The sequence below is a fragment of the Seriola aureovittata genome, chromosome 3 (genome assembly GCF_021018895.1).
Source record: "Seriola aureovittata isolate HTS-2021-v1 ecotype China chromosome 3, ASM2101889v1, whole genome shotgun sequence".
Lineage (NCBI taxonomy): Eukaryota > Metazoa > Chordata > Actinopteri > Carangiformes > Carangidae > Seriola > Seriola aureovittata.
In genome coordinates, this window is record NC_079366.1 from 28585328 (window position 1) to 28601148 (window position 15821).

At 41.5% G+C, this 15821-nt stretch overlaps 1 protein-coding gene across 11 annotated transcripts in view; it reads right to left on the reverse strand.

The window, feature by feature from the left end:
- Positions 1-15821, reverse strand: part of cacna1ab (calcium channel, voltage-dependent, P/Q type, alpha 1A subunit, b) — a 127596-nt gene that overhangs the window by 39221 nt on the left and 72554 nt on the right. For all 11 annotated transcript variants that reach the window (XM_056371579.1, XM_056371575.1, XM_056371577.1 and 8 more), the window contains exons 26-32: positions 6345-6444; positions 5237-5397; positions 4392-4529; positions 3667-3868; positions 3407-3571; positions 2285-2395; positions 1819-1902 (exon numbers count right to left, since the gene is read on the reverse strand). In XM_056371579.1, the coding sequence (XP_056227554.1) occupies positions 1819-1902; positions 2285-2395; positions 3407-3571; positions 3667-3868; positions 4392-4529; positions 5237-5397; positions 6345-6444 (961 nt within the window). The remainder of the gene's footprint in view (positions 1-1818; positions 1903-2284; positions 2396-3406; positions 3572-3666; positions 3869-4391; positions 4530-5236; positions 5398-6344; positions 6445-15821) is intronic.

A 15821-nucleotide genomic window follows, 5' to 3' on the forward strand; every position in this document is an offset into this window, starting at 1 on the left:
GTTTTAAGTTAAAACATTTACTTTTCAGTATTGAAGCATTTGCAGTATATTTCCTTCTCTTCCACTGATACACATTTATATTGTCATTTTGATTTCCTGATTTCTTTCTGCATTGATTTTGTCGTATTTGTAGAGTTTCTTTTTTGGTTTGTGTAACAAAGGGTGTGCTTGGTTATGGGATTCCCTTTTGTTAAACATTTGACTTTGGCATGATCATTAAATGCTTCTTCTCTCCTTATATGATTTGTTGGTTTTATAATTTCATGTCGGACGAGTAAAAGTCAAAGCGACTGGTCTTTTCAGGCAGATACTGGTGCAGCTTTGTGGAAGCGTCACCTTAGTTAACTTGAACTAACGGCTTTTTTTTTTTTTTGCTAATGTCAACATGTGATTACTAGCCAGCACTAACAGCAGCTTGGACCTGATGAAGCTAACAAGTGCAAAGATCAAATGTACTCAATCAGCACGTTGGCTGCTTCCAGCTGACGCTGAGTGGACAGATAATCGATCGGGCGTCAGCACGGTGTTGAAAACTGCACTGATGTCAATTAATGTCAAAGAGCTAAGACGTGAACTTAGCGGCTCTATCTTTGGCCAGAGGGCGTCTTTAATAATCTGAAAAACACAATGGTTTCGTAGTAATTAGCACAGTTACTGCTAATCCTGTCAGTGTGAATGAGAGGAAGACTTCAGTACAAGTCAGAGGGTTTAATAAGTGTGACTGAAACCTGGAGCTGGGCAACACAGAGGGGCTGAAAATGCTGCTGAATTGCACAAATAATGAGTCTTACTTCATCATATCTCGTTTGTATAAACACAGACAAACTGACAGATGTGCATACAACAACAAAAAAAAACACAGTTAACAGTGAGATTAACATGAGCACAGTAAAGGCAGAACCTGCGATTGGTGCAAAGTGCCATTTAACCCCAAACATCAGACGTCTGGTTTCCAGTTGCACTCGACGTGCATGCGCCGTCATCTCGATGCGGATAACGCGGACTTCAGAATTTTCTGACGTTTGGGGTTGAAGGGTCGTTGCACACCAATCCAGGACTGGGCAGGTAAGTTTGTGACGTTCAGAGAAATTTGAGGAATTTGTTGGAGAAAATATTCAGAATGAAGCCTTCCATTGAATAATGTACACACAGCATATAGACACACACAGATGTTTGCAAGGAACAATAAGCTAATGTTACTGTCTCTGTATCTGCCCGCACCCTTTACTACCTGACGACAGAGCTCCATCAAATTTAGTAGAAACAAAACAACAACGTACAGTATAATCTTGTTACTGTGAGATCACGTTACTGTTTTGTTCCTTCACCTTTTGTAAGAGCCGGACAAACTGTTTCCCCCCTGCAAGTCTTCCTTTTCGGTGTGTGTGTGTGTGTGTGTCGACATGGTGTGATGCACACTGGTTGTCAGTTGTTGACTAATTGACTTAAAGGAAAAATCAGCCCATAACTATTATTTAATCTGTTTAATGGGAGTAGAAAAACAGATTTATGAAATTTGCGATTGTTTAGTTTTTGCGCAGTGAATATCTACAGACTTCTGTGGATAACTCATAAATACACAGATGAAATACAAATTGTAATTCAGTGTGAGGGTTGCGCTCGTTGTTGCACATTACATCGAAGGACTCCTCTGAGGTAATTCAAAATGCCAGTAAAATAAAGGTAGATTTGGTTTCGACACGAGGCTGATGTTTCCTTTGAGTCCGCCTGAATCGGTTTCATAAGTAAAATGATCGACAAATCTTCGTCTGCAAATCAACACTGTCATTTTGGCCCGAACACTCAAAAAGCACTTACCCCTAATTCTGTCACTAATATGTCTGTGATGCTTCCAAGGACGGAGACAAAGTCAAAAATGTTCCAGGCGTCTCTGAAGTAATTCTGTTGGGGAAACAGAGAAAAGTTGGAGAAGCCCAGTGAGGAGACGGCGGTAAGGGGGACACGCCCCTGGTCTATGGTGGGGTTGTTGCTGTGGAAACAGGCTGGAAGGAGGCTGATAGCGTGACTGTCGTGCAACAACACGGTACGCTCTGGGTTTTTCAGGGACAGGAAGAACATGCTCTAGATCTGTCTACCGAAATAACCCGCTTTATAAATGAATAATAGGAAGAAACACTGAAGCATATAGACTGGGTCAACCTAGATAAGGAATTTTTGAGTGAGTGTGTGTGTGTGTGTGTGTGTGTGTGTGTGTGTGTGTGTGTGTGTAGATGCTGCGTGTTTGTGGATCTCGTCATGTTTACGGTTCTCCTTTGAGGCTCACCAGAGGGCCGAAAGCGATGATCTTGAGGACTGATTCCAGGAAGAAGAAGGTGGTAAACACGATGTTGAGGTTCTTCAGGACGTTGTCGTAGGTTAACGACGCGCCGTCGAACTGCAGACACACACAGGACAAAGGCAGAGAAGGAATGAGAACAGCGAACGCGACTACAGAGGGGAAAAAAAGTGTCTCTGCACTGTTGATTGACTGTGTCACTAAAGAGCTCAAACTGTTTCCTACCAAAACTGAAGTAATAAATAAATTGCATCTCCAATGTAAAGGAAAACTGATGTTCAGAAGAGGAGTTTACTTTGTCAGAAGCCAAACAGAGATTCAGCTCTACCAGATTTGATATTTGATGAGGATAAAGATGATTTCCTTAAAGTCTGTCTCTTCTCTTTGGAAACTTTCTAAACTTTTTAAATGTTTACATATTTTCCTAAGACACTATGTCTTATTTTGTTAAGTCCTGACATCAACATACCAAGCTGTCAAAACCCTTTTCTCCTGATCGTAAAAAAAACAAACATATATAATAATATATAAATGTAAGTCTGTATAATTAGTTATTATGTCGCAATGAAAAAATAATTTCTCCATGATCTGGTTTGAAATTGGACATTAGCTTTTAATTTAAAGCTGTATTAATGAGTTTTGGTCAGAATTTCACAGCAAAGCTAATGTAGCTAATGTTTTATAGCTAATGTCGTGATCCACTCTGCTTTTGGTGCCGCTTTGGTCTCCACCGCCTCCTGAGCATTACGACTGGAGCTGGACACAGGGATGATGAGAGTTTTGTTGCAGGCCAAAACAATGACCTGAAAGATGCTAAAATGCTCAGTTGAGCTGCAGAGTCTGATTCGAAATTTCTCATTCATCATATAAAAATATTGTTCAGCTTTCTAAAGGTTGGATGACAAATTTGGATGGGGCTTTTTTAAAGCTGAATAGTTCGGATCAGGAGTATTACCATGAGGGTGTTCCCTCCTGTTCTGGAAACCCTTTGTTTTAATACAGATTCAACATGTGCAGAGCTGCACATAAAAACATACTGGTGTAAAACAAAAGAAAACATATCAGGACACATCACAGACACAGTCGGACACTCAAGAGTCGGACTTGCACCTTCATCATGAGGACGATGGTGTTGAGCGCGATCAGAGCCATGATGCTGTACTCGAAGGGCGGAGACACCACAAACTGCCACATGCGATACTGGAAGCTCAGTTTATTCTTCGGCATGTGGCGAGTCAGAGGCCTGGCGTTGATGGCGAAATCTATACAGGCTCTCTGAGGGAGGAGAGGAGAGCAGCAGTTAGAAGCTTAAAAAAAATAAACACTAGAGATCTGAAAATCCACACACAGCCTCTCGAATCTCTCCTCACCTCATTCTTTTCTAAGCTATAATCTTCCATCATCTTATCCCCCTGTTCCTGGAAGGTGATGATGATGAGAGCTACAAAGATGTTTACGAAGAAGAAGGGGAAGACAACGAAGTACACGACGTAAAAGATGGACATTTCCATCCTGTAACCCGGGCTAGGGCCCTGATTCTCATAGGTGGAGTCCACTGAGTGCTTTAACACCCTGTGAGAGGAAGACAGAGGACAGAGTGCATTAAAATACAACATGGAAATACATTTTAAAAATGTATGTCCATCAAAACTATAATTCGATAAAATTTATTTGTTTTAACCCATTTTTTTGTGTTGATATTTAATTAAAAAAAAAAAAAAAAAGGTAAAATGCTTTATTTCAATATGAAACAACTAAATCTTTGTAAACTCTCAATATGCCATCGTACTTTCACAATCCAAAGGCCGGATGTTTCATTTATGATGTTTGTGATTCTCTCTCTTACAAGTTCAAAAACAAAATTACTGGCACTTTACAGACACATCTTTTAAGATCCTGAAATTTCTGGTTACAACATCAACTTTAATAGTTTTTTTAAAAATAAATCTCTAAATTGACTAAAAGTCAATGTAGCCACAATATATAGATATATACAGATGTTTCTGCAGCACTTGTAGTGTCAGTAGTAGAGACACAGCTTTAGGTGTGTGTGTGTGTGTGTGTGTGTGTGTGTGTGTGTGTGTGTTCTACTCACTGCGGCCACCCCTCTCCAGTCGAGACAGTGAAGAGGGTGAGCAGGGCCCAAGCCACATTGTCGTAGTGGAAATCGTACTTCTTCCACTCCCGCTTCTGAGCTTTTACCTCATCCCTATCATAAACTAAATACTCGCCCCTGAAAGGAGAGACACACACACACACACACACACACACACACACACACACACACACACACACACACACACACACACACACACAGGGGTTAACATGAAAACTCAAAATAAGATTGTGTTGTAGAGTTTCAGCTTCTCATTGACTCCTCTAGGTGGCAGCATCTTCACAACTGATTCACCCGGTCAAAGGACTCAGTCATGTTCAGTGTTTTTTCTCATTAGCACATCGCTACGTTTTTCTCTGTGCAAAAGTATCTGTGGCACGTAACGAGCACAAGTCTTGGTCATAGACTTACAGTCTACGAGATTGCTATTTTTTGCTGTATAAAAAAACTCACTTGTAATAACGACTAAAAATAATTCCTTCATACTGAATGAAATGTGTTTCTTTACTGAAAAGTGCTCAACATGTTGCAGAATCTGTATTTCATCACAGGTTTGAGTCATGTTTTGTTTGTAAGGGCTGCAACTAATGATTATTTTCAACATGGATCAATCTGCCGATTACTTTTTTGTTTTGAAATGTCTCATTTTGTTCGACTAAAAGTCCAAATACCTAAAAAACATTTAGTTTACAACAATACACGAAAAATTAAATCACAAAATCCTGTAATTTGAGAGTCACTGGCACTGTAACACTATCTCTGCTTGAAAAATGTCACAATAGTCGATAGTTGTCAGCTCTGTCTCGTGGTGTTTCTGAACCGACCTGCAGTCGCGCTCAAACTCTTTGGATTCGTCCGTGCAGTAGAAGAAACGACCCTTGAACAGCTGCACGGCCACAACAGCGAAGATGAACATGAAGAGCATGTAGACGATTAAGATGTTCAGCACATTCTTCAGAGAGTTGACCACACAGTCAAACACAGCCTGCGGGAAACAGATAGAGGCGTTTATGAATACACTTTAGCAGCCAGGCTGATTAACACACACTTCATGTTGTATTTGTATTTTAAAATGATCAAGAGTCACTCTCCTGATAACATTCCTGCACTGTAAAATCATAGAAATCAACAATTTATAGCCGATTTAAATGAGAATTCAGCATATGATCATAAAGACAAAATAAAATAAAAACACTGTGGCACCATTTAGGAACAAATCAACCCTTCTGTACTACAAAGTTCAATTAGTTTGTGATATTGACTTATTTTTTGCCCATCGTCTCCTTCAAGTAATAATCAAATGCCTAATAAACACTGCCTACATTTCCCATAATTCTGTCAATCAACCACCAGAGAAAGGATGTTATCTGTGCCGATGGTTTCAAGAAAAACTACAATTAATTACAACCACAAATCGGGTCTGTAAACTGTAATGGATGTCAATGATCATTTTACCATTAGCCTTGGTTTTCTCTTGTACATAAATGTGGCTAAGTTGTGGGTTTGTTTACAATCAGACGGTTTGGGTTTTTACCCCGTCTGACCTATTTTCAGCAATGCCGCCACCTTTTGGGATCTCTGCAGTTACTCGGGTGGATGTGATGTTATCACAAGAAAATAAAACTCATGGCAAAAGCAATGAAAAGTAAGTTAGGAAATAAAAGAGCTCGTGCGTCATTGTCCCAGTGACTAAAATAACTGCTGCAGACATATTTTGGGTTAGAGAGATATTACTGTTAGCACTGTTCCACTTCAGGGGCTGCATCCTTTAAGAACTGTGATGCACTGTGATACATGCAAACAAGATTCACTTGTTATGTTCGTCAAATACTTGCAAAAGAAATCTTTATTTCTCTGTGGTTGTTCAGGGAACTAAACTAGACGCAAGCAGCCCCTGAACTGAGACGCAGCAACAGACCTTCCCGGGCCTACCTTCAGCTTGGGGAGACGTTTGATGGTCTTTAGAGGACGCAGCACCCTCAGCACTCGAAGGGACTTGATTGTACTGATGTCTTTTCCCTTGCTGCTCCCCCTAGAGTTCAGCCAAGGAACAACAAGAGCGCCAGAGGAAAATTAGAGAGCGGAGTGGAGGAATGAGGAGATGGAACAATCGCAAGGGGCTCTTACCCAACCCTTTTGAGGGTGGGTAAGAGGTGGATGTGAGGGGTATGTCCTCAAAGCTGAATGTATCATAGACATAACCTCTAAGTGAGACAACACATGATATGACGCTTGCAGTAATCGTGTATTAAAACAGTACATTGCACTCGTGTGGACATTCACAGCTCTTACAGTCTCTTCTTCTGCAGAGAAAAGAAACTGCGTCAAACATGAAACCGGTGCGAGGGGAAAGCGATCAGTCGCCCGACCATTTGGTTTCATGGACATCAAGAAGCATCATCATCATCATCATCATTATATATTATAGTCTTCACCATCAATACATACAATAAACATTCACTCATTCCATATTGACAGGCATCTCCCGGCAGAGTGCCCAGCCAAACCTCTTTCTTTCTTTTTCAGTGACACGCTGTTTGGTTCTTCGGAAGAAATGGGAGTTTTAGATGTGGGAACATGAAGCGTGGGCTGTAAATCTTACATGGTTAGGATTATGTCATTATAATCCTATGACTTTGTTAACACCAAATGGATTGTTTCTGATACGTTTCACATAGCTTCCTTTCATTTAATTCCAAATTTCTGAAAAGATGTTATCGTCTTTTTCTTCGGTCAGGACAGCAACCCTGAACTGAAGGAGACGAGGACATGGAAACGGAGGCTATGCGAGACTCTTTCGGACATGTGATGTCCCTTCGCAGAACAAGACATCGCATGTCGTAACACAAACAAACACGTTGCAACACTAGAGTCAAACGAGCCATGAGTTTTACGCAGGAAACGACTGACGGGCGAAAGACAAACTCCTTCAGTAGTAGTGTGTTTTAATGCGCTTGTTTCCTCTCCGAAGCCCATAAGTGAACATTCTGCTCATGATTTGTGCGCCCATAAACCAATATCAGTGAGGAAAAATTGGGGTGTCAAGGGAGTAAATAGCCGAGTTGATCTTTACTGTAAGTGGATGGGCCATTTTCAAAAAAAACACAAGGCAGGAGGCGTCTGGACGCCCGCCAAGCCTGAGCAGAAGAGAGGTCGTCCATCAAGGCTCGCTCTTTAACTATGAACTCAGTTCCCGTGGCAGAAAACGTAAGACGATTCAATTCAAGGCTGATTGATTGAGTCTGAGCCTCGGCAGTTCTACGTGTGTGCGTGTGTGTGTGTGTGTGTGTGTGTGTGTGTGTGTGTGTGTGCAAGAGTGAGCTTCAATCGATGATCAATAGGCCTTCCTCCTTTGAAGCTGAGTAGGACTGAGGTCTCTCTATCAGGGCAGCTTGAGAGTATTAGAGTAAAGCCCAGTGAGGCCATAGGTGTTAGGAATTAACAACATCCCTACGCACACACACACACACATAAGGACTCACACATGCACACAACCGCACACACACACTAGCATACAGCTCTTTGAGTCTCGATATTGATGTTTGCGTATGTAAAGTCTGCTGTTTCAACGTCCTGTCACCACTACTTAAGAGGTGTTTGACTGATACGGGGTGGTTCCTTAAAATACAAAGATACGCCAGTAAGTTTGATTATCAAACTCTCAGCAGCTGTAGGACTAAAAGGTGGCAGTAAAAAGGTTTTCCATACTCTCCGTCCGTCACGGAGCAGGGCAGCTGTTAAAAGCCTGGATTCTTGTCTACAATGGCGGTCAACAGTGGAAAAGTCCACAGACTGTTCTACAAGTACAAGTGCATTGTGGTAGATTATTTTATTTTACAATGCGACTGTGTCTTCTTGTCAAGACTGAGAATAAAATGACCGCCGCTGAGGTAACTTTCTAAATGTGTAAAACCCTGCCTCTTAGTATCATTTACTTTATTCTCATTCACCAGGAAATGAATGATGATATTGATTAGTGATTATAAACTGCTCCGATAAGCCTTCAAACACATAGAGGTATTACTCTACCTGAACCTCCTGGACTACATGTATTTTTATCTTCTCACTGGCACATGTAACAACACGCCAACATGATTTAAGACTGGAGACGACCAAATTGATGAACAGGAAGCAGGTGCGTCAGTATGTGAAAACCGCCGTTAGGTACTGAGTATGCACTGACGGCCAGTGGCAAAGTAATTTTCAGTTTAATAATCCATTGAACTGCATGAATTTAAAATGAGCACAAAGTCTTTAAAGCCACCTTTCAAGCCTACGGGGTGCGACAGGTTGATAACCAGATAGAGATGTGCGTGGAGTATCACTTTGATGCTAATTTATATAAAACGGAAATTGGAACTAGAAAATTCCTTAAAAGTGGAATTTTGTGGGCAACAAATCAAACACTTTAAATCAACCCTGCTGAGCTGTGTAGTTGGTTTCCCGTGGTTTGTTGGCATGGTAGCGGAGAAGAAAACAAGTGGCAACGATGCGGCGAGAATGAGTACGAACGATCAGAAGAACAAAGAAAGAAAGAGAGAGAAGCTAATTTGATCCGGTGATGAAGAGCAGGGGACAGAGTGGAGGAGGAGGAGGAGGAGGAGGAGGAAGATGACAGAGGAAGAACTTTACCGGGTGGTGCTCCTGTCGAGTTTCACCGAAGGTGGAGACAGCGAGAGTCAGTGACAGCGACAGAATAAGGAAGACAGGGACAGAAGAAGAAGAGGAAGAGGAGGAGGAAGGGGAAGGACACACAGACAGACACACACATATAGACACACATTGATAGAGAGAGAGATCAACGAACACAGACACAAGACAAGAGAAAGGGGGTTTGGTAGAGACAGGAAAAAAAATACATCCATATGAGAGACAGACAAAGAAGGAAGGACAGCAAGATGGCCATAGCTGCTTAGCAAACCCCACCCACCCACTAGCACACATATACACTCAGATGCACTCATCACTCCCTCTCGTTCCACCTCCCCCTCCCACACCCATCTCTTGTTTCCATAACGACTGGACGGGATGTCTACACACCCGTCTCCTAGATTTGTTATTAGATAAAGTGAAGCCTACATACTGCATTATACTGTATTATACATTGCACATCTTCCTTTTGATAACAACATTAAGAGCTTTCAGTTGGAGAGTCTGTATTACTCCGCTCTAATTTCTCCAAATATTCACTTAAATAAAAAAAGTCATTTTTTTTGTATGAAATTGAAGAATAAGAGGTTGTCAAATAAAATATATGCAAGACACGATGACAACCAGACACTAGTTTGATTTTTATGATCAATCTCTCAACTTGTGGCACAAGATTTTGATTGGATGTTTGATTAGATCATTTATTTATCTATTTATAAATTCAGCGGTTCTTTAATGTCATCTGGTCCGCAAAAATGGAACCATGTTGATCTATTGAAAGAGAGTTAATAGATCTTTGAATCTGTGTTTTCCACATTACTATGTCTGATTTAGAAATGACTTAAATTTAATATGGACAGTGTCTTCGTTAAAGAAACGAGATTGTCTGCAAATTTACTGAATGCTAAAAATGTGTTATTCCAGACATCCGCCCATCGTCAATAGTTTTTTAGGCTCCATAAATGTTATAATAAAACACACGGATACTGTACATTACTCTAACATTGCCTTACCTTTCATTATACTGTAAAACTGGCTTATTTTTAGCTGTTAGCTCATAGCTTTTAAACAGCAGATGTTACGAAAACGATTTACATAAGTTGTTATAGCATTAGCTTAGGCTTACAGACAGTTAGCAAGTCAGTAAGTACAGTGAGGTCAAATGAATTCTTAATTAATGAAATAACTCTTAAGATAATAATTTATATTATCTGAAAAAGGTTGAAATGAGCATTGTACCTCCTTCCCTCCCCTTATATTATAACATAAAAGGATGCACCTTTTACTCCATTAGAACTGCCATTTTAAAAAAAAAACATCCAATCTATATTCTCAGGTAACTGTTTGAGCTCTTCAGTATAAGAGCACTTGTGTGACTGCGGACGGTCAAACCTTCCTTCTCCTCTCCCGGCCGTCTTCAGCTGTGGCCTGCTGCGCTACCAGCTCTATGAAGAATTACCTTCACGGTTGGAAGAGGAAACTCGATTGCTGCATCCATTTACACCGATTCTTATCTTATCACACCATAATGATCAATTAGACCAGGCCTACAGCACAAATTGCCCTCATTAGATCTGCAATCATCTAGCGGGATTTTATCAAAAAGCCGTTTTTGCATGCACATCTGCGCAGGGGGAGGAAGAAAGAGGCATCAGATCTGAACGAGTGGCCGGTTCAAGGTTTTCTTGACATGTTAAGAACACATAGATGACACTCAGGACATCCGTCATGAGTGGGGACTCAAGAAAACAGGATTTGTGTGTATTGTCCCATAAACACACACACACACACACACACACACCGTTAATAGAAAGAAAAGGCATTCTCAGAGAGTACTGCGACTGCATGCAGTTCTCAAGTCACGACCAGGTTTCATTCAGCATTTAATTGGAAGATGAAGGGTGCCAGAAGCGCAACTGTCGTGTTTAAAACCCGTAAAAGTGTGAAGCCATTGCACTCTGACCATGCTATAAGAATCCTCCATACAATGGTTCGGTGATGTACCTGCTTTTAAACAACGTCATGCGTCACAGTGAAATCTCAGGTGTGTGTGAGGCCTTCACCTCCTTTTTTTTTTTAAAGCAAAACTGGATTATAGCTCAGCCCTGGAGCAGATGGTGGGAGCGAGGAGGCAAAGGAGGATAGATGGTGGAGAGATGAGGAAGGTTGGAGAGAGGAGGAGGCGAAGGTGAGGTGTTGGGGGGGGGGGGGGGCAATGAGAGCACCTTGAAAGGTGAACAGAGAGGGCGATTAAAGGAGTGAGAGGGAACAGGGAGCCTTAAAGAAGGGGAGAGGAGAAGGAGATCAGTGAAGGAAAGGAGGAGGCGTCCTCTTTCTGACGGGGAGTCATGCTGTGGAGGGTGCAGCAGTGGAGTGATTCTCAACTTGCCGTAACAAACTTATCAGCCAGATGGCATAATTGAATATGATAAGTTCTCTCTCGCCGCTTGTGTTCCTTGCTAGAGTGACGTTTCACTTTGGTGGAACATTTTCACTTTTTCCCTGTGACAGACATTTATCTTTTTTTTAGGAAGCTGTGACAGTTGGTGCTGATTTGGTGCTTTTAATTTGAAAACCAATCAAAACAGCACACATCTATTACTGTTTATGTGTATGTATATATATATATATATATATATATATATATATATACTGTATATGAAATATGGTTATATGGTTAGATTACTTATCAAAATGTTATAATCAAAAATGTAGAAGAATTAACACTGAATAATTCTTGTAAAGGTCCCATATTTTACACTTTTCCTGTGTTTTATTTGAATGATTCATAAGAAAAAATGTGGTTTAAAGAATCAATAACTATCTCTATCCGCTAGTAACAACAGGTCAGTGAGCCAATCAGAAGAGAGGCAAACACTCAGAAAAACCAAATCCTGCAAGGTTTGGATGGTGGGTCCAGGTGGGCGGGGCTTGGTGAATGCTTTATTGTGACATCACAAAGTCACAGAAGTCCTGACGGCTGGTTTTAAGGCTCAGTTTCTGAATACAGGCTGAGCGCTTTGATACTTTCACAGTATTAATATAGAACCTAGACCTGCTTTATAATCAAACAACACATGCACATCTACCTTTTATACTATATGGGACCTTTAACATGTGCTGTATGTGCAGTTTTCCTGAACTTCAACACAGGTGTGAAAAGTTAAACCAAAGTAATATTTCACTTCAGCTTCATACCACCTGTCTCCTGTATGCTGTGCTGTCAGACACTTGTATGTGCACCTTCCCCATCCTGTTTGCTCCTTGATTTACTTGATGTCACTCTGCATTCAGATGGTCTGGCAGCTGCATCACTGTCATACAGTCCAATGGGCGGTGAGAGCCAGCTTAATTTTTTATGTGAGACGTATAAAAGCTGTCCATAGGGATTGTGATGATTTAGGTGCTGACAACTTTTCTGATGGCCAAGAACACGAGTTCAACATTGCGAACGCTGGCTTTCAGTCGCTGGCAGCGTGAACGCACAGTGACATCCACAACAGCGCTATAACTCATATATAACAGCAGAAGTGCTGTGTTCAGCTTGAACGCAAAGTGGAAGTCATTAACACCCCGGACTGTGGTGCGGTAAGATGTCTGTCTCTCTTTTACTTTTTCTGTGACATGCAAAATTAATTGCTTTTCAAAGCATTGTGGGATAACAGGCAGCAGAAGAAACTGACCTGCATTTTTTAATTTTGGTTTTAACTTTGTTCCAATACTATTCTGTCGCACAGGTCTGCTTGACCAACAGCAGCAAGCGAGAAGTAGCGGAGGTGGAGCTGCACTTCCAATCCGTCATAGTGCTACTTGACCCTCGCTAACGAGATATGTGCTGATCTCAAGGTCGGTGACTAATTTAATCGATAATTCGATAATTTACCAAAAAAAACAATTTTTCTTATCTTCTTTACCTATTACACTGAAGTGAAGTAAAACTATTTTGGGATGAGTTCGATTTTTTTTTTTTTAAAGAAACATTAAAACATAGCTAAAAGATAAAACTGGCAATATTATATATTTTCTTATTGTCAACAAATCCCACAAAAAAATCAAAACCAACAATGAAATGATCCTTTTAACCTTTTTAAGTTTTCTCATTACAATGAACAGGATCACTGTAGTTTTATTTGAGCATATCCCACATTTGTTATGATTTGCATCTGAAAATAGTCAGGGTTGACTTTAGCAGAAACAAATGGGTTTAGGGCTGAGTACCACAGACAGGGCAGGGCTGTCAGAAAGTATTCGGATATGAAGTAACACATTGTTGGTTTTGTCATTTTTAATGAAATTTGACGATCATAAAAAAAAATAATGTTTTGAATAACACCAAAAACACCTTCATGCCACCTAAAGCAAATCTGCATCTACTCGTGTCACTTGTCATTTTGTCGCTCGGCAGTGACACCACCTCGAAAGATTTGCTTTGCATTCAGTCTGAACACACCTCCACAGTAGTTGAGTAGCTACCAGAACATGTTTAACTGGAGCACATTTCTTTGCCTGGGACCGACTCCGAACATCATTAACATATTTCTGAGTGATGCCGTTCTCTTGCATCACAGGTTGTGTTCAGGTTCATGCAGCCACCACGGCAGACATGCACTGATCATCCACAGAGCTGAGGAGGATGCACACACAAGCGTTTTCTTTTTCTCACTCACTCTTGTGTTTTTTTTTTTTTTTTCTCTAAATCACACACAAACACACGCTCAGTCCCACTCAGGTGCATATATCATACATATATAATTCATATGTATTTATCTATATCCTACCTCAGCATAATAACAAATCATTCCACCCACCACACCCTGCCCCAGCATGCCTCCCTCCTTCCCTCCCACGTTCAGTCCGTCTTCCCCGGGTCGTGCAGAGGAAGGAGAGTTAAATACCTGTGGCCTCCGGATACTTTAAAATGGTCGGAACGGCGGATGAGTATGTGTGTTTGTGTGTTGGTGTTTGTGGGTGAAAGAGAAAGAGAGGCGATGAAGCTCTCGTGGTGTTCCTCCCTGTGGCGAACGGATAGCCTGGGCTCTTAAAGGGTTAAAGGTGTCTGGGGCGCCCTCACCCCCACGGACTTGACTGTCCGGGACCTCCAGCCAGGAGGACGGGGGAGGATGAGTAGGCAGAAGAAAGGGAGGGGGAGGGGTTTGGTTGGAGGCAGGATGTTGGCTTTAATGGTTGTTGGAGAGGAGGGGTTGGAAGGTGTTTGTGGTGGAGTTTGGAGGGGCGGAAGGGTTAATTACTTACTGTTCGATGTATACTGTAGACAAGGGTGAACAGGGTGGGGTTGGGTGGGGATAAGAGCAAGCAAGAGAGCAATGGGTGACACTCAAACATACAGCCCAGAAACTGAAGGCAGCAAAAGTTGTTCTGCTTTAAACTGTCCAATGAGATGAGAAGATCGTCTCAATCTCTTTATAATCTATGAAGGTCTGACATGGAGCTCTAAAATACCTCAAAAGCTGTTGGATGCATTGCCGTGAAATTTTGTAGAGACATTCATGGTCCCTAGAAGATGAATCCAACTGACTTTGATTATCCCCTGACTTTTCCTGAAGCACCGCCATAAGGTTAATGTTTGTGGTCTTCACTGAAATGTCTCAACAGCTACTGAATGGATGCCATGAAATTCAGTCCAGACATTCACAGTCCCCTTCAGGAGAAACTGTAATACCTTTGGTTATCTTTTTCTATGGTATCACCTGCTAAACATTAGCGTGCTGTGCTGCTAGCTTGGCTGTAGACAATCAGTCTCGCTTTATCTTTAGTATCCTCAGGAAGATTGGAAGCTGATGGTGCTCTGGCAGGAAGAGGCATGAATTTATTTAAAATTTGTGGAGGTGGAGCAGGTCTACAAAATGCAGCCAAAGTAGAGAAGCAGCCAATTATGGAAACAAGTAAAAACTCCCCTGCTGTTTGCTGGAGAATAAAGGTGGTTTGGAGAGGTCAACAGAAACCAATGAAAGCGGTTCAATATTCCCTTGTTCTCTTACTCTCTTCGCTGTATGTTAGGATTAATAGGGTTGTAAGGGGGTGAGTGAGGTAGGGAAATACAGTACATGTGAGCAATGTGATGATAAGAGAGGAGGAGGAGCTCTAATGAAAGGGGGGGAGGGGTGTATCTGGAAGGAGGTGAAGGCATCAGCAGGGACCAAAGCTGTAGAGGACCTGAGGGGTGTATGGGTGAGCAAAGGTTAGGGAGATCAGAGTCGGGGCTTTAGATGCAAGAAAAGAGGAAGGGATGACTCACGGCCTGGTTGGTGGAAATATCAGAGCGGCATGGATTGGCAAATAGTGGACATAAGGGAACAGGAGCAAGGAAGATCGGGAGGAGAAAATGTTGATAAGGAGCAGGTGGTTTTTTGAAGTTTTTCAGAGCAGACAGTAAAGGGGAATGATCATTGGGATAGTTGTTAAGGTGATTGTTTCAGGCGAAGTTAGAGGGTGGAGGTGGGTGGACACAGTGTAACTACACTCTAAAAACTAAGTTTGTTCAGCATTTTACGGGTCCCCACTACATACAGCAAAAACAGTCCAATTAGTTAGACGTTTGTGGATGTAATTGTTCAGAAGGAGTTCCTCAGGGTACCTCCTGAGGTTCCCCAAAGATTGTAGCATCAAGAAGATGTCAAAATTTTACAAGGAGCCTTTTTCTTTTTTAGAGTGTAGGTCAGAGATGGTGAATATCTTACGGATGAGGAATATCAGGGTTAGATTTTTAAGGTTAGGATCTCAGGTGGTTGTCCAGATGAG